Here is an 18,072-nt window from a genome sequence, read left to right as displayed (position 1 = left end):
TATTGACACAGTTATAGCTACGAACTTTATATATTTCTCAATTTTGGCATATTTGTAGCCACAAATTCCTAATTCTGCCGTTAACGGTGTTTTTATAGCGATTTTTGGCCGGTTTTACCGGAGCGCACACGGCTCCTCCTGGCCACGCCCCCTCCTCAATGGCCACGCCCCCAAAGCCACGCCCCCGGGGAATCCCTTCTCGGCCCCGCCGTGACGTCAGCGCGCTCTGCGTCACGTCCGGCGGCGCACCCGGAAGTGGCGTGGGGCCGGTTGCCATGGGGCGGCCCGGGAGGTGAAGTTGGGGGAGAGAGAGAGGGAGGACGAAACACTGGGAATGGGACCAGTAACGGGAATGGGACCGGGATCGGGAATGGGAGCGGGATCGGGATCGCCGCGGGGTTCGGGGGGAGCCGAGCCGAGCCCTACGGGATGGTGGCGGCCGAGGGGAGCTGCACCAGCTCCTTCCGCTCCGAGTCCCTTCCCCGTCCCGTCCTCGTCCTTGCCTCCATCCCGTTTCCCTCATCCCTTTCCCTCATCCCGTTGTTCCCTCATCCCGTTCCCTCACCCCGTTATTCCCCATCCCGTTATTCCCCATCCCGCTGTTCGCTGTCCCCTCCGGCCGCTCGGCCCCGGCTCCGTTCCCTGGTGGCGCCTGGGTCGGGATCTCCCCTCGGGCCGGGGAAGGAGGGGCAGCCCCGGCTGCGTCCCTGGGCTGGAATTCCCTCATTTCCTTGGCTCTTTTGGAGTTTTGAGGGTGTTTGATCCTGGCAGGGGTCCCGGAATCCCGGGATACTTTGGGTGGGAAGGACCTGAATAGGACCATCCCATCCAGCCCCAAGCCCCAAGCCCGACACCTCCCGCTGTCCTGGGCTGCTCCAGCCCTGCCCGCCCGGCCTGGGGCACTGCCAGGATCCAGGGATTCCTCTGGGAATTCCTCTGGGAATCCCACCCCAGACCCTCCCCACCGTGCCCGAGGGGATTCAATGCTTCCATCCCCACTGGATCCCTGTTTTCCTTTGGATTCCTGCATTCCTTACCCAGGAAAGGGAAGGAAAGAATCCCATCCCAGGGTGTTTCCTCAGGGATCTCCCTGTGCTGAACAAGGAATCAGCTCCCTCAGGGAATGAGCTCCCTCAGGGATGTCCCAGGGCTCTGCAGGGAATCAGCTCCCTCAGGGATCTCCCCAGGCTCTGCAGGGAATCAGCTGCCTTGGTTTTCCCTCAGGAGCAGAGCAGGGATGGCCCAGGGGAGCTCGGATGTTCCTGGTCCCTCCGAGGTCACCAGCTGAGGCTCCACAGCTCCTGCTGCTGCCCCATCCCAAAATGGGCAGGTAAGGATCCCAGAGGAACTGTGGGATAAACTGGAAAGGCTTTGGAGGGAAGGACAGGGAACGTAATCAGGAATTCCAGCATGGGAATGGTGTCCTGAGTCCTCTCAATCCACAGCAAAATCCTGCAGTGGGTTGGGTTGGGTTGGAAGGGGCCTTCAGGATCATCCCACCCCTGCCATGGCAGGGACACCTCTCATGTCCCAGGGGGCTCCAGCCTGGCCTTGGCCACTGCCAGGGATCCAGGGGCAGCCACAGCTGCTCTGGGAAATCCATCCCAGCCCCTCCCCACCCTCCCAGCCAGGAATTCCTTCCCAATATCCCATCCATCCCTGCCCTCTGGCAGTGGGAGCCATTCCCTGTGTCCCATCCCTCCATCCTTTGTCTCAGGTCCCTCTCCCTGGAGCCCCTTCAGGCCCTGGGGAACTGCCCTGAGGTCCTCCCAGATTTCTCCAGGATCATCCCCAGATTTCCATTCCCTGAATCCCAAGCCAGGCTTTTCCCTCCTTCCTAGCTCTAATTTTCCTGAGACTTTGAAAGAAAGCCAGGAGATAAAAAGGAGCTGCAGCCCCAAACCCAGCAAATCCCATGGGATCTTTCCATCCTCCTCAGCCCAGGCCACTCCCAGGGATGGGGCAGGAGTGGGAATTCCATCCCAGCCCGTCCACACCCTCCAGGCAGGAATTTTCCAGGTGCGTTTAGCACCAAATCCATCCCTCAATCCGCTCGTTTCTCCCTTGGCATTGCAGGATCAGCATCTCCTGCCTGCTCCCGGCCTCGTGGCACTTCAGCCTCTCCCCCGTGGGGTGTCCCCGCATCCTGAACGCGTCCCTGCGGCAGCTGCTGCTGCTGGGGGCGGCCGCGGCCGCGGCGGCGCTGCTGCTCTGCTCCCTGCTGCTGGTCCGGGGCAGGCACCGCGACGGGAAATTCCAGAGGTGAGGGGGAGAGAATTCCATGGGAATGGAGGGGATGGAGCCTGGGGGAAAGGGGAAATGCTGCTCTGCTCCTGATCCATACCTGGGACGGGAAATTCCAGAGGTGAGAGAGGAGGGAATCCATGGGAATGGAGGGGACAGAGCCCGGGGGAAAGGGGCAATGCTGCTCTGCTCCTAATCCGCACCTGGGATGGGAAATTCCAGAGGTGAGAGGGAGAGAATTCCATGGGAATGGGGAAATGCTGCTCTGCTCCCTGCTGCTGGTCCGGGGCAGGCACCGCGACGGGAAATTCCAGAGGTGAGGGGGAGAGAATTCCATGGGAATGGAGGGGATGGAGCCTGGGGGAAAGGGGAAATGCTGCTCTGCTCCTGATCCACACCTGAGACAGGAAATTCCAGAGGTGAGAGAGGAGGGAATCCATGGGAATGGAGGGGATAGAGCCCGGGGGAAAGGGGAAATGCTGCTCTGCCCCTGATCCGCACCTGGGATGGGAAATTCCAGAGGTGAGGGGGGGAGAATTCCATGGGAATGGAGGGAATGGAGGCTGGGGGAAAGGGGAAATGCTGCTCTGCCCCTGATCCACACCTGAGACAGGAAATTCCAGAGGTGAGAGCAGAGGGAATCCATGGGAATGGAGGGAATGGAGGCTGGGGGAAAGGGGAAATGCTGCTCTGCCCCTGATCCGCGGCAGGCACCAGGAGATTCCAGAGGTGAGAGGGAGAGAATTCCATGGGAAGCAGGGAATGTTTCCATGGCAAACAGGAAAAGGGGAAATGCTGCTCTGCTCCCTGCTCCTGATCCATGGCCAGCACCGCACCCAGGACATGGGAAATTCCAGAGGTGAGAGGGCACAGAATTCCATGGGAAACAGGGAATGGGGAAAGGCTTCTCTGCTCCTGATCCACAGGAAGTACCAAGCCTGGGGTGGGAGACTCCACAGGTGAGGGGAGGGAATTCCATGGGAAACAGGGAATGGAGCCTGGGGGACAGGGGGAACACTAACAGGTCTCTCTGCTCCTGATCTGCTGGAAGTACTGAGCCTGGAATGGGAGATTCCAGAGGTGAGAGGGGAGGGAATCCATGAAAACAGGGAAATGGAGCTTTGGGGGAAAGGGGAAATGCTGCTCTGCTCCCTGGTCCCGATTCCAGCAAGTACAGCTGAGGGTGGGATGGGAGATTCCACAGGTGAGGGGAGGGAATTCCATGGGAAAAGAGGGAGTGGAGCCTGGAGGAAAGGGGGAACAGTCACAGGTGTCCTGGCTCCTGATCTGCAGCAAGTGTGGCCGAGCCCAGGATGGGAGATTCCACAGGTGAGAGGGGGGGGATTCCGTGGGAAAAGAGGGAAAGAATTCCCTGGAAAAGAGGGAAAGATTTCAATGGAAAACAGGAAGTGGAGCCTGGGGGAATGGAGGAAATAATTCCATGGGAAAAGAGGGAGTGGAGCCTGAAGGAAAGGAGGAACAGTCACAATGTCCTGGCTCCTGATCTGCAGCAAGTGTGGCCAAGCCCAGGGTGGGAGATTCCACAGGTGAAAGAGAGAGAATTCCATGGGAAAAGAGGGAAAGAATTCCCTGGAAAAGAGGGAAAGAATTCCATGGAAAAGAATGAAATGGAGCTTTTGAGGAAAGGGGAAACACTGCTGTGCTCCTGATCCACAGCAAGTCCAGCTGGACCTGGGACAGGAGCTTCCACAGGAGCTTGGCTCTCATTCTCAGGGTTGTTTATTTTCTCTTATCTATTCCATTCTTCCTCTGACCTGCTGAGATCTCCCCAGCAGGTTGGGTTGTGGCACACTGCCCACCTTCAGGGTGGTGTTATCTTTTTATACTAAAAACTGTGTGTACTTTATTTATTTTAATTTTCCAATACCCATCACCCATGTTAGACAGTCTGTCTCTACTCTAAACCAATCCAAAAGTGGCACCATCACAGCAGAGGATGGAGAACAAGAAGAAGAAGAAGGAGGATGGGACACACCCAGATTCCTCCATCTTGCCTCTTGAACCCCCATTCTAGAACCCCAAAATTCCACTTTTTCACCCTGTGATAAATTCACTATCATTCTACTCAAACTCTTGTGGCTTGTAAACCTTCACACAAAGTTGGGAATTGTTTGGGAATGGGCTAAAATCAGAGGCACAGGTGGCTTTGATTCTGTGCCAAGGTCTCTGAGCCCCTGCCAGGGTCTGGAATCTGTGACTGTGGTCACAAGGGGTTTCAGGATGAAGAAGAGACTAGAATGTTGACTCCATGATCAGAAGGCTTGATTTATTATTTTATGATATATGTTACTGTCGTGGTTTAGGGCAAATTTGGAGGAGAATTTCCAAATTAGGGCCCCTCCAATAAGCCAACCCACACAGCCTCTCCCCCAACCGGTTCGGGAAGGATTCCTCGGAGAGAAGTGGAAAGAACCTGTTTATTTAATAGGCACAGCACCCCCAGCACACAAAATGAACAATGCCAGATGACACCACTCTGTCACCGCTCTGAAAAGAGATGACAAATTCAGAAAGTCTCTCTTGGGGGTGGTCACTCTGTTCTCAGTCCCTCCGGCGCTGGGCCAGCTGCTGCACCTTGGCCACAAGGTGCAAACTCTCGGTGTTTCCCAGGTCCCAGTCCGGAGCAGGTTCCAAATGGTCAGTAAAAGGAAAGGAGAAATGGTCCAGGAAGAAATTTGGACAGTTTAGCTAAACTAGCTAATGAGCAAAAGCAAGCAGAAGCAAGCAAGAGTGAGAGAGAGCAAAGCGAAAAGCAAAAGCAGCAAAAGCAAAAGCTGCAGTCTCTGTGTCCCGCCAGGTTGATAAGAAAACCAAAACAAAACATTCCCTCTTCAGAGCCAGTCTTAAAGGTACAGAACATAATATCCAACATTCACAGAACACATGAATGGGGATACAAGCATCATAACGTCACCCTAGGACAGTTACATTAAGACTACACTAAAAAGCAATAGAAAGGAAAAGGTTTCTTCAGAAGCTAGCTAAGCTAAGAATGGAAAAGAATGAAAAACAAAGATCTGTGTCTCAGCCAGAGAGCAAGAGCCAGCTCTGCCATGAGTGGCCAGTAAATCCAAACACCCACAGGACACCAATCACAGGTCTACCTGTTGTATTCCACAGCAGCAGATAACCATTGTTACCTTTGGTTGCTGAAACTGCAGCTTCTCACAAGGAAAAATCCCAAGAAAGGATTTTTCATGAAAGATGTCTGCGACAGGAATCACCCAGGGCAGCCAGAGCAGTGTCCTGGGTTCTGACACATAGGGAGTGCAGTTCCCTGCAGCAATTCCCTGCAGCAATTCCCATTTTCCCCAGGTACCTGGCCAGGGTGAGGGACACGGAGGCCACGGACACCGGGAACCCCAACCTGAGCTACGGCATCGTGGTGGACTGCGGCAGCAGCGGCTCCCGCGTGTTCGTGTACTGCTGGCCCCGGCACAACGGCAACCCCAAGGACCTGCTGGACATCCAGCAGATGAGGGACAGCTCCAGGAAACCCGTGGTGATGAAAATCAAACCAGGTATGGGCACAAACCTGGGATTTCTCCATGGTTTTCTCTCCTAACTTTGCTACAAAGTAGCTGGATAAGGGATATTTCCATGTTTTGAGTGTGGAACAGCTCCAGGTTTCTTTGGGATTGGTTTGCAGGAGTTTAAGTCACAAATGGGGCAGGAGGGAGAGGTTTTTCCATGGGACAGCAGCTGGAGACCCATGGTGATGAAAATCAATCCAGGCACTGGGAAAAGTCAGCTCCACCTGGGAATTCATCCATTATTTCCTCTCCTAACTCTGCTTCCTGCACTCCAAAGGGGCTGGATAAAGGATATTTCCCTGTTGTGAGTGTGGAACAACTCCAGGTTTCTTTGGGATTGGTTTGCAGGGGGTTTTGTGGAGCTTAAAGTTTGAAATAGGCAGCAGGGAGAGGGTTTTCCATGGATAAGGCAGGTGCTGTCCCCCGACCTGCTGGACATCCAGCAAATGAGGGACAGCTCCAGGAAACCCGTGGTGATAAAATCAAACCAGGTACTGGGAGAAACATGGAATTCCTCCATGATTTCCTCTCCTGACTGTGCTTCCTGCACTGCAACATGGCTGGATAAAGGATATTTCCATGTTGTGAGGGTGGAAGAGTTCAGGGTATCTTTGGGATTGGTTTGTAGGGAGTTTTCTGGAGCTCAAATCTGGAATGAGGTAGGAGAGAGAGGATTTTCCATGGGAAAGAAGCAGGAAACTCATTGTGATGAAAATCAAACCAGGTACTGGGAGAAACATGGAATTTCTCCATGATTTCCTCTCCTAACTCTGCTTCCTGCACTGCAACATGGCTGGATAAAGGATATTTCCATATTGTGAGGGTGGAAGAGTTCAAGGTATCTTTGGGATTGGTTTGTAGGGAGATTTCTGGAGCTCAAATCTGGAATGGGGCAGGAGGGAGAGGATTTTCCATGGGACAGCAACAGGAAACTCATTGTGATGAAAATCAAGCCAGGTACTGGGAAAAACATGGAATTTCTCCATGATTTCCTCTCCTGACTGTGCTTCCTGCACTCCAAAGTGGCTGCATAAAGGATATTTCCATATTGTGAGTGTGAAAGAACTTCAGGTTTCTTTGGGATTGGTTTGCAGGGATATTTCTACAACTCAAATCTGAAATGGAGCAGAAGGGAGAGGTTTGTCCATGGGACAGGAACAGGAAAAGGTGGTGTTCAGATATAGTATGAAGAGTATACTATGTATGTTTTATATATAAAAATAATATGTATTATATATATAATATATAATAGTAGACTATATATACTATATATATGTTAATAGTATACTATTCTTTAGTATAGTTTAGTGTAACATTCTATATTATATTATATTATATTATATTATATTATATTATATTATATTATATTATATTATATTATATTATATTATATTATATTATATTATATTATATTATATTATATTATATTATATTATATTATATTATATTATATTATATTATATTATATTATATTATTTCTTATTATATTTTTAGCATTCGGTAAGTATCTTTTCTGTATATAGTATGAATAGTATACTATTTATATAATATATTTATTATATTTTATATAATAGTATACTATATATAGTATATAATATATAAATAGTATAATATTCTTTAGTATAGTTTAGTATAGCCTTCTAATAATATAATATAATATAATATAATATAATATAATATAATATAATATAATATAATATAATATAATATAATATAATATAATATATTATTTCTTATTATATTTTTAGCATTCTGTAAGTATCCTTTCTGTATATAGTATGAATAGTATACTATTTATATAATATATTTATCATATTCTATATAATAGTATGCTATATATACTATATCATATATGAATAGTATACTATTCTTTAGTATAGTTTAGTATAACATTCTAATAATATAATATGATATGATATAAGGGGATATAATATAATATAATATAATATAATATAATATAATATAATATAATATAATATAATATAATATAATATAATATAATATAATATAATATAATATAATATAATATAATATAATGGGATGTAATATTTTATAATATAATGGGAGGTAATATAATATAATATAATATAATATAATGGGAGGTAATATTCTATAATATAATGGGATGTAATATTATATAATATAATGGGATGTAATATTATATAATATAATGGGATGTAATATTATATAATATAATGGGATGTAATATTATATAATATAATGGGATATATTATATTATATTATATTATATTATATTATATTATATTATATTATATTATATTATATTATATTATATTATATTATATTATATTATATTATATTATATTATACTATATTATGTAATATGATATGATATTATATGATATAATGTAACATCATATCATGTCATATGATATGATATAATAATATAATATAATAATATAATGTAATAATATAATAATATAATATAATAATGAATCAGCCTTCTGAGAACATGGATTCAGATTCATCATTCCTCCCTTCATCAGGGCACCCCACAACCTCTGCTCAGCATTCCCCAGGGAATGCTGCAGCTGCTCCACTCCCCCTTTGTGTTTTCGCAGGCATTTCCGAGTTTGCCGGCTCTCCTGACAAGGTCAGCGATTACATCTCACCCCTGCTGAGCTTCGCTGCCGAGCACGTGCCCCGCTCCAAGCACAAGGAGACTCCTCTGTACATCCTGTGCACTGCAGGCATGAGGATCCTGCCCGAGAGGTGATTCCTGCTTGGTGGTTTGGGAATTCCAGCTGAATCCCAGCTCTGCTTCCTGCACTGCAGAGGGGCTGCATAAAGGATATTTCCCTGTTGAGAGTGTGGAAGAACTCCAGGGTTTTTGGGATTGGTTTGCAGGAGTTTAAGTCACAAATGGGGCAGGAGGGAAAGGATTTTCCATGGTACAGCAACAGGAAACTCATTGTGATGAAAATCAAGCCAGGTACTGGGAAAAGTCACCTCCACATGGGAATTCCTCCATGATTTCCTCTCCTAACTCTGTGCTCCATGAATGGCTGGATAAAGGAGATTTCCAGCATGGAACAGCTCCAGGTTTCTTTGGGATTGGTTTGCAGGGAGGTGAAATCTGGAATGGGGCAGGAGGGAGAGGATTTTCCACAGGACAGCAACAGGAAAATGTTCTGATGAAAATCAAGCCAGGTACTGGGAAAAGTCACCTCCACATGGGAATTCCTCCATGATTTCCTCTCCTAACTCTGTGCTCCATGAATGGCTGGATAAAGGAGATTTCCAGCATGGAACAGCTCCAGGTTTCTTTGGGATTGGTTTGCAGGGAGGTGAAATCTGGAATGGGGCAGGAGGGAGAGGATTTTCCACAGGACAGCAACAGGAAAATGTTCTGATGAAAATCAAGCCAGGTACTGGGAGAAACATGGAATTCCTCCATGATTTCCTCTCCTGACTGTGCTTCCTGCACTCCAAAGTGGCTGCATAAAGGATATTTCCATGCTGTGAGTGTGGAACAACTCCAGGGTTTTTTGGGATTTGATTTGCAGGGAATGTTCAAGACTGGAATGGGGCAGGAGGGAGAGGATTCATGGGCCAGGATGAGAATCAATCCAGGTACTGGGAAAAGTCAGCTCCACGTGGGAATTCCTCCATGATTTCCTCTCCTGACTGTGCTTCCTGCACTCCAAAGGGTCTGGATAAAGGATATTTCCCTGTTATGAGTGTGGAAGAACTCCAGGGTTTTTGGGATTTGGATTGCAGGAGTTTAAGTCACAAATGGAGCAGGAGGGAGAGGATTTTCCATGGGACAGCAACAGGAAAAGGTGGTGATGAAAATCAAGCCAGGTACTGGGAGAAACATGGAATTCCTCCATGATTTCCTCTCCTAACTCTGCTTCCTGCACTGCAACATGGCTGGATAAAGGGTATTTCCATGTTGTGAGGGTGGAAGAGTTCAAGGTATCTTTGGGATTGGTTTGTAGGGAGTTTTCTGGAGCTCAAATCTGGAATGGGGCAGGAGGGAGAGGTTTGTCCATGGGACAGGAACAGGAAAAGGTGGTAACAAAAATCAAGCCAGGTACTGGGAGAAACATGGAATTCCTCCATGATTTCCTCTCCTGACTTTGTTTCCTGCACTGCAAAGGGGCTGCATAAAGGATATTTCCATGTTGTGAGTGTGGAACAACTCCAGGGTGTTTTGGGATTGGTTTGCAGGAGTTTAAGTCACAAATGGGGCAGGAGGGAGAGGATTTTCCATGGGAAAGAAGCAGGAAAAGGTGGTGATGAAAATCAAGTCAGGTACTGGAGAAACATGGAATTTCTCCATGATTTCCTCTCCTGACTGTGCTCCATGAGTGGCTGGATAAAGGAGATTTCCAGGTGGAGCAGCTCCAGGTTTTTGGGACTGGTTTAAGGCTTTTTTGTGGAATTTTGCAGCCAGCAGAAAGCCATCCTGGAGGATCTGCTCACCGACATCCCCGTGCACTTCGATTTCCTCTTCTCTGACTCCCACGCTGAGGTGATTTCTGGGAAGCAGGAAGGTAGGTGGGCCTTGGGAAAGTGTCTGGGAAATACTTGGGATTTCCAAGGGATGATTTGGGCTATTTTTTAATTGGTTTTTCAAATCCTGCTTGGCTTGAGAGCCTTTATTCCTCAGGAGATCTGGAGTGTGAGATCTGCAGCTTCTGATGGGCCAAATATTTTCTGATTATCCCTGAAAATTTAATGGAATTGAATCTAGAAAATATTAAGGATTTCCAAGGGATTATTTGGGGTATTTTTATTGGTTTTTGGTTTTTCAAATTCTGATTTTCTTGAGAGCCTTTATTCTTCAGGAGAGGAATATTCCTTTGTTCTTCTGGAATATTCCTTCGTTCCTCAGGAATATTCCTTTGTTCCTCTGGAATATTCCTTTGTTCTTCTGGAATGTTCCTTTGTTCCTCTGGAGCTCCTGATGGGCCAAATCTCTGCTGATTATCCCTGAAAATGGAATGGAATTGGATCTGGAAAGTATTTAGGAATTCCATGGGATGATTTGGGGTATTTTTATTGGTTTTTTCAAATCCTGCTTTGTTTGAGAACCTTTGTTCCTCAGGAGAGGAATATTACTTTGTTCTTCTGGAATATTCCTTTGTTCTTCTGGAATGTTCCTTTGTTCTTCTGGAATATTCCTTTGTTCCTCTGGAATGTTCCTTTGTTCTTCTGGAATATTCCTTTGTTCTTCTGGAATATTCCTTTGTTCTTCTGGAATGTTCCTTTGTTCCTCTGGAGCTCCTGATGGGCCAAATCTCTGCTGATTATCCCTGAAAATGGAATGGAATTGGATCTGGAAAGTATTTAGGAATTCCATGGGATGATTTGGGGTATTTTTATTGGTTTTTTCAAATCCTGCTTTGTTTGAGAACCTTTGTTCCTCAGGAGAGGAATATTACTTTGTTCTTCTGGAATATTCCTTTGTTCTTCTGGAATGTTCCTTTGTTCTTCTGGAATATTCCTTTGTTCCTCTGGAATGTTCCTTTGTTCTTCTGGAATATTCCTTTGTTCTTCTAGAATATTCCTTTGTTCCTCTGGAATGTTCCTTTGTTCCTCTGGAGCTCCTGATGGGCCAAATCTTTGCTGATTATCCCTGAAAATTTACTGGAATTCAATCTGGAAAATATTCGGGATTTCCTCTAATGGAATTGAATCTGGAAAATACTTGACATTTCCAAGAGATGATTTAGGGAATTTTGGTTGCTTTTTCAAATCCTGGTTTGCTTGAGAGCCTTTGTTCCTCAGGAGCTCTGGAGTGTGGGGATGAGGCCCTGATGGGCCAAATCTCTGCTGATTATCCCTGAAAATGGAATGGAATTGGATCTGGAAAGTGTTTAGGAATTCCATGGGATTATTTGGGGTATTTTTATTGTTTTTTTCAAATCCTGCTTTGTTTGAGAGCCTTTATTCCTCAAGAGAGGAATATTCCTTTGTTCCTCTAGAATATTCCTTTGTTCCTCTGGAATATTCCTTTGTTCTTCTGGAATGTTCCTTTGTTCCTCTGGAGCTCCTGATGGGCCAAATCTTTGCTGATTATCCCTGAAAATTTACTGGAATTCAGTCTGGAAAGTATTTAGGATTTCCTCTAATGGAATTGAATCTGGAAAATACTTGGGATTTCCAAGGGAATACTTGGGGTGTTTTTGTTGCTTTTTCAAATCTTGATTGGCCAAATCTCTGCTGATTATCCCTGAAAAATTAATGGAATTGGAGCTGGAAAATATTTAGGATTTCCAAGGGATGATTTGGGGTATTTTTATTATTTTTTTCAAATCCTGCTTTGTTTGAGAGCCTTTATTCCTCAAGAGAGGAATATTCCTTTGTTCTTCTGGAATATTCCTTTGTTCTTCTGGAATGTTCCTTTGTTCCTCTGGAATGTTCCTTTGTTCCTCTGGAGCTCCTGATGGGCCAAATCTTTGCTGAAAATTACTGGAATTCAATCTGGAAAATATTTAGGATTTCTTCTAATGGAACTGAATCTGGAAAATATTTAGGCTTCCCAAGGGATGCTTTGGGATATTTTTATTACTGGAAAATATTTGGGATTTCCAAGGGAATACTTGGGGTGGTTTTGTTGCTTTTTCAAATCCTGATTGGCCAAATCTTTGCTGATTATCCCTGAGAATTTAATGGCACTGAAGCCATTTCCTCTAGAGGGTGGGAAAGGATAAATCCCAACATTCCTGATGGAAGGAGCTTTGCAGGATGAGATGATTTGGAAAGCAGAGATATTTTGGTGTGATCACCAGAGCCTTAAAATCCCTTTAAAATTTCATTTCCTTCAATTCTTTCCTGAATTTTACACATCAAAGTGTCTTTAATTCATTCAGCCAGGAATTTTGTCATGGCATTGACCTGGGAGAGGAGAAAATCATCAGGAATTCCTGATGGAATTAACGATTTCCCAGGAATGATTCTCAGCCATGAATGATTTCCCAGGAATATTCAACTTCTACAATTTTATAAAATAAAAATGAGCAATAACAGAGCCGAAAAAAAAAGGAATTAAAATGTTTCCATCTGCTTTCAAGTTCATAATCCAGCAATTCCTGATATTCCTGGAATTCCAGAGCTGTTTTGTTTCCTCCTGCAGGAGTCTATGCATGGATTGGGATCAACTTTGTCCTTGGAAGATTTGAGCACACGGATGATGGTGAGGATCGGAACGGGGCTGGGGGCTCCAGGGGATGGTTTGCCAGCCAGATGTTGGGATGCCATGTCAGCCATGGGAATTGCATTTCCAGATGTTGGGATGCAGTTCCAGTCATGGTAGTTGAATTTCCAGATGTTGGGAAGCAATTCCAGCCATAGGAATTGAATTTCCAGATGTTGGGATGCAGTTCCACCCATGGGAATTGCATTTCCAGATGTTGGGATGCAATTCCAGCTAGATGTTGGGAAGCAATTCCACCCGTGGGAGTTGCGCTTCCAGATGTTGGGATGCAGTTCCAGCCATGGGAGTTGCACTTCCAGATGTTGGGATGCAATTCCACCCATGGGAGTTGCGCTTCCAGATGTTGGGATGCAATTCCACCCATGGGAATTGAATTTCCAGATGTTGGGATGCCATGTCAGCCATGGGAGTTGCACTTCCAGATGTTGGGATGCAGTTCCAGCCAGATGTTGGCAGCTGCTGCAGGGTTGGGTTGGGTTGGCTCCACTCCCTCCTGGAGCTTTAACAGCCACAAGCAGCAGCTCCTTGGGGCCCTCCCTGGCTGGATCCCAAGGAGTTTTCCCTCTATCCCACTGATTTTTCCCTATTTCCCACTGATTTTTCCCTATTTCCCATTGATTTTTCCCTGTTTCCCACTGATTTTTCCCTATTTCCCACTGATTTTTCCCTATTTCCCACTGATTTTTCCCTATTTCCCATTGATTTTTCCCTATTTCCCACTGATTTTTCCCCGTTTCCCATTGATTTTTCCCTGTTTCCCACTGCTTTGTCCTTGTATCCCATTGACTTTTCCCATTTTTCCCCAGAGGATGAGGCCGTGGTGGAGGTGCAGGTCCTGGGCAGTGAGCACAGGGATTTTTCCCTCTTTCCCATTGATTTTTCCCTGTATCCCATTGATTTTTCCCTGTATCCCATTGACTTTTCCCATTTTTTCCCAGAGGATGAGGCCATGGTGGAGGTGCAGGTCCCAGGCACCAAGCCCAGGGATTTTTCCCTGAATCCCACTGATTTTTCCCTCTGTATTTCCCAGAGGATGAGGCTATGGTGGACGTGCATGTTCTGGGCAGCGAGCACAGGGGTTTTAACCTATTTCCCATGGATTTTTCCCATTTTTCCAGAGGATGAGGCCGTGGTGGAGGTCCCTGGCAGCGAGCACAGGGGTTTTAACCTATTTCCCATGGATTTTTCCCATTTTTCCAGAGGATGAGGCCGTGGTGGAGGTCCCTGGCAGCGAGCACCACGATCCCATTTTCCGCAAGAGAACCGTGGGGATCCTGGACATGGGCGGGGTCTCCACTCAGATCGCCTACGAGGTGCCCCAAAGTGTAAGCCTTGCCTTGCCTCCCCTTCCCAGGTCATTATCCAGGAATTCCCTCTTCCCTCTGGGCTAATTTAACACCTTTTCCTTTCTTTCCCATCCTTTGGAATCCTCCATCCCATCCCATCCCATCCCATCCCCGTTCCTTCCCCATCCCATCCCATCCCATCCCATCCCATCCCCATCCCATCCCATCCCATCCCCATCCCATCCCATCCCATCCCCATCCCCTTCCCCATCCCCATCCCATCCCATCCCATCCCCATCCCCATCCCATCCCATCCCATCCCATCCCATCCCCATCCCCATCCCATCCCCATCCCATCCCCATCCCATCCCCATCCCCATCCCATCCCCATCCCCATCCCATCCCATCCCCATCCCCATCCCCATCCCATCCCCATCCCCATCCCATCCCCATCCCCTTCCCCATCCCCATCCCACCCCATCCCATCCCATCCCATCCCATCCCCATCCCATCCCCATCCCATCCCATCCCATCCCATCCCATTCCCATTCCCATCCCATCCCATCCCATCCCCATCCCCATCCCCATCCCCATCCCATCCCCATCCCATCCCATCCCATCCCCATCCCATCCCCATCCCATCCCATCCCCATCCCATCCCCATCCCATCCCCATCCCCATCCCATCCCCATCCCATCCCATCCCATCCCATCCCCATCCCATCCCCATCCCCATCCCATCCCATCCCATCCCATCCCATCCCATCCCATCCCATCCCATCCCATCCCATCCCCATCCCATCCCATCCCATCCCATCCCATCCCATCCCATCCTATCCCATCCCATCCCATCCCATCCCCATCCCATCCCATTCCCATTCCCAAAAGAATTTGTTTTTTTCATTCCCATCACTCAAATCCTGCATTAATCCTTAATTTTTAATCTTTCTGGACAATTTTAAATCCCTTACACTCCCAAAATTTGCATCCTGGGGCTAAAAACCCAAAAATTCCTGGTGGTTCCTATAAAAAGCCTTCCATAAAAATGACTTTTTCCTTTAATTTTTGGGAGAAATTGAATTAGCAGTTATAAATGTCACAGAATTGCTTTGTCCCAAACTGATAAATTGCTGTAATTCCACTGAGTTCTGGAGCAATTCCTGAATTTTTCAAGCTGAATTTCCCATGAAATTAATTGAGAATTAACTAAAGGAAAAACAGCATCAAATCCCCATGTTTGGCTCTGTTCTAATAATGGATAAATTGAGTTTTTAAATCCTGTGGAATGATGTTTCCCTAATTAATTCCCTAATTCCTCTGTGTTAATTAACAGAGGGTGTAAGAAATGATTTGGAATTATTAAAATCTGGACATTCAGTTCCAGAGCAGATCCAGTCAAAGATCAGCTGGGAAAACAGGGATGAACATTCCTGCCTGTGGGGTGGATTTATCTGAGCATAAATGGACATAAAATGGGAATTTTGGTCATGGAATCTGTCCTGGGAATCAGGAATGGGAGGGGAGCACTGAATTCAGCAGCCACAATCCACGTTTTTCCATGGGAGAAGAAAATTCCAGGCTCCACAGAAGCAATTCCTGGACTTTGCAGGGCCAGGGATCTGAAATTCCAAGATTTCGCTGTCCCTATGAAGTGATCTTTTTCAAAATGATGGGGGAAGTGATCATTCCCAAGGAAAACTCTTTTATTCTGTTCTCCCTATGAAATAATCTTGGATTTTCCAAATAAAATGGGAAAGGTGATCATTCCCAAGGAAAACTCCTCAATTTTGCTCTCCCTATGAAATAATCTTGGATTTTACAAATAAAAAGGGAAAGATTATAATTCCCAAGAAAAAATCCCTTTTTTTTGCTCTCCCTATGAAGTAATCCTGGTCTTTTTAACAAAAAAATCTGGGAGAGATGATAATTCCCAAGGAAAATTCCTCAATTTTGCTCTCCCTCTGAAATAATCTTGGATTTTCCAAATAATGTGGGAGATGATCATTCCTGGGGAAAACTCCTGAAATATCTGGATTATAAAGGGCTGGAAAGCATTGGGAAAGCTGCCCAGGGCAGTGTGGAGTTCTCATTCCTGGGAATATCCAAAAACCACGGGTGTGGCTCTTCAGGATTCTTGGATTGATGATCTTCAAGAACACTTCCACGATGTGGAAGAGATGGGTGAAATTGGAGATGTCCAAGACATCCCAAAAAATTCATTTTTGGGTCAGAACCATCCCAGTGATTCCTGATTTTGCCATTGGATTGATGATCTCCAAGATCTTCAAGATCTTTTCCAACCAGAACACCTCCATGATGCTGTGGGAATATCCTTTATCCGGAGTGCAGGACACACAGACAGGAGAGGAAAGCAGGAAAGAGTTGGGTGAACTTTAAGGTGTCCAAGACATCCCAAAAATTCATTTTTGGGTCAGGATCATCCCAGCGATTTCTGATTTTGCTGGATCAGGCAGGATGCACAGACAGGAAAGCATTAAAGAGATGGGTGGGAGTGAACTTAAAGGTGTCCAAGACATCACAAAAACCTCATTTTTGGAGCAGGACCATCCCAGTGATTCCTGATTCTGCTGTTGGATTGATGATTGATGATCTTCAGGATCTTTTCCAGGCAGATCACCTCCATGTGGGAATATCCTTTATCCAGGGTACAGGAAGCACAGAGTTGGGTGAGGGGTGAAATTAAAGGTGTCCAAGGCATCAAAAAAATTCATTTTTGGAGCAGGACCATCCCAATGATTCCTGATTGTGCTGTTGGATTGATGATCTCCAAGATCTTCAAGATCTTTTCCAACCAGAGCACCTCCATGATGCTGTGGGAATATCCTTTATCCGGAGTGCAGGACACACAGACACGAGAGGAAAGCAGGAAAGAGATCGGTGAACTTGAAGGTGTCCAAGACATCCCAAAAAATTCATTTTCAGATTGGTATCATCCCAGTGATTCCTGATTTAGCTGTTGGATTGATGATTTTTATGATCTTCAAGATCTTTTCCAACCAGAACACCTCCACAATGCTGTGGGGATATCCTTTACCCAGAGTGCAGGACACACAGACAGGAGAGGAAAGCAGGAAAGAGATTGGTGAGGGGTGAGATTAAAGGTGTCCAGGACATCCCCAAAAAAATTCATTTTGTGCTCAGGATCATCCCAATGATTCCTGATTGTGCTGTTGGATTGATGATCTCCAAGATCTTCAAGATCTTTTCCAACCAGAGCACCTCCATGATGCTGTGGGGATATCCTTTATCCAGAGTGCAGGACACACAGACAGGAGAGGAAAGCGTGAAAGAGATCGGTGAACTTGAAGGTGTCCAAGACATCCCAAAAATTCATTTTTGGGTCAGGACCATCCCAATGATTCCTGATTGTGCTGTTGGATTGATGATCTCCAAGATCTTCAAGATCTTTTCCAACCAGAGCACCTCCACGATGCTGTGGGGATATCCTTTACCCGGAGTGCAGGACACACAGACAGCAAAGCATGAAAGAGTTGGGTGAACTTAAAGGCGTCCAGGACATCCCAAACCAAAATTCATGTTGTGCTCAGGAGCATGGCAGTGATTGCTGACTTTGCTGTGCAGGAGGAGGTGGCCAAGGGCCTGCTGGCCGAGGTGAACCTGGGCTGCGACGCGCACCAGACGGAGCACGTGTACCGCGTGTACGTGGCCACCTTCCTGGGCTTCGGCGGCAACGCCGCGCGCCGGCGCTACGAGGAGAGCCTCTTCTCCAGCAGCCTGCTCAGGAACAGGTACCTGCATCCCCGGGCTCCTGGAATGGTGGG

The 18,072-nt window shown here is 46.2% G+C and overlaps 1 protein-coding gene across 5 annotated transcripts in view; it reads left to right on the top strand.

Annotated features, from left to right (window-relative positions):
* Nucleotides 1–247: 247 nt before the first annotated feature.
* ENTPD4 (ectonucleoside triphosphate diphosphohydrolase 4) overlaps nt 248–18,072 on the top strand; it is a 29,256-nt gene continuing 11,431 nt past the window's right edge. The window contains exons 1-9 of one of the 5 annotated variants that reach the window (XM_066567310.1): nt 248–292; nt 1,225–1,330; nt 2,077–2,262; nt 5,581–5,786; nt 8,381–8,531; nt 10,215–10,318; nt 12,904–12,963; nt 14,185–14,309; nt 17,873–18,039. In XM_066567310.1, coding sequence (XP_066423407.1) covers nt 1,257–1,330; nt 2,077–2,262; nt 5,581–5,786; nt 8,381–8,531; nt 10,215–10,318; nt 12,904–12,963; nt 14,185–14,309; nt 17,873–18,039 — 1,073 coding nt within the window. In that variant the 5' untranslated portion in view covers nt 248–292; nt 1,225–1,256. Of the gene's footprint in view, nt 293–379; nt 1,331–2,076; nt 2,263–2,486; nt 2,561–2,836; nt 3,104–5,580; nt 5,787–8,380; nt 8,532–10,214; nt 10,319–12,903; nt 12,964–14,184; nt 14,310–17,872; nt 18,040–18,072 lie in introns of those variants that run through there. The other 4 variants (XM_066567311.1, XM_066567309.1, XM_066567313.1 and 1 more) reach the window with 4 other exon arrangements.

This window comes from Molothrus aeneus, chromosome 29 (genome assembly GCF_037042795.1).
Source record: "Molothrus aeneus isolate 106 chromosome 29, BPBGC_Maene_1.0, whole genome shotgun sequence".
Taxonomy (NCBI): Eukaryota; Metazoa; Chordata; class Aves; order Passeriformes; family Icteridae; genus Molothrus; species Molothrus aeneus.
Note: the sequence above shows the minus strand (reverse complement) of the source record. Positions and strands in the feature narration are given on the sequence as shown.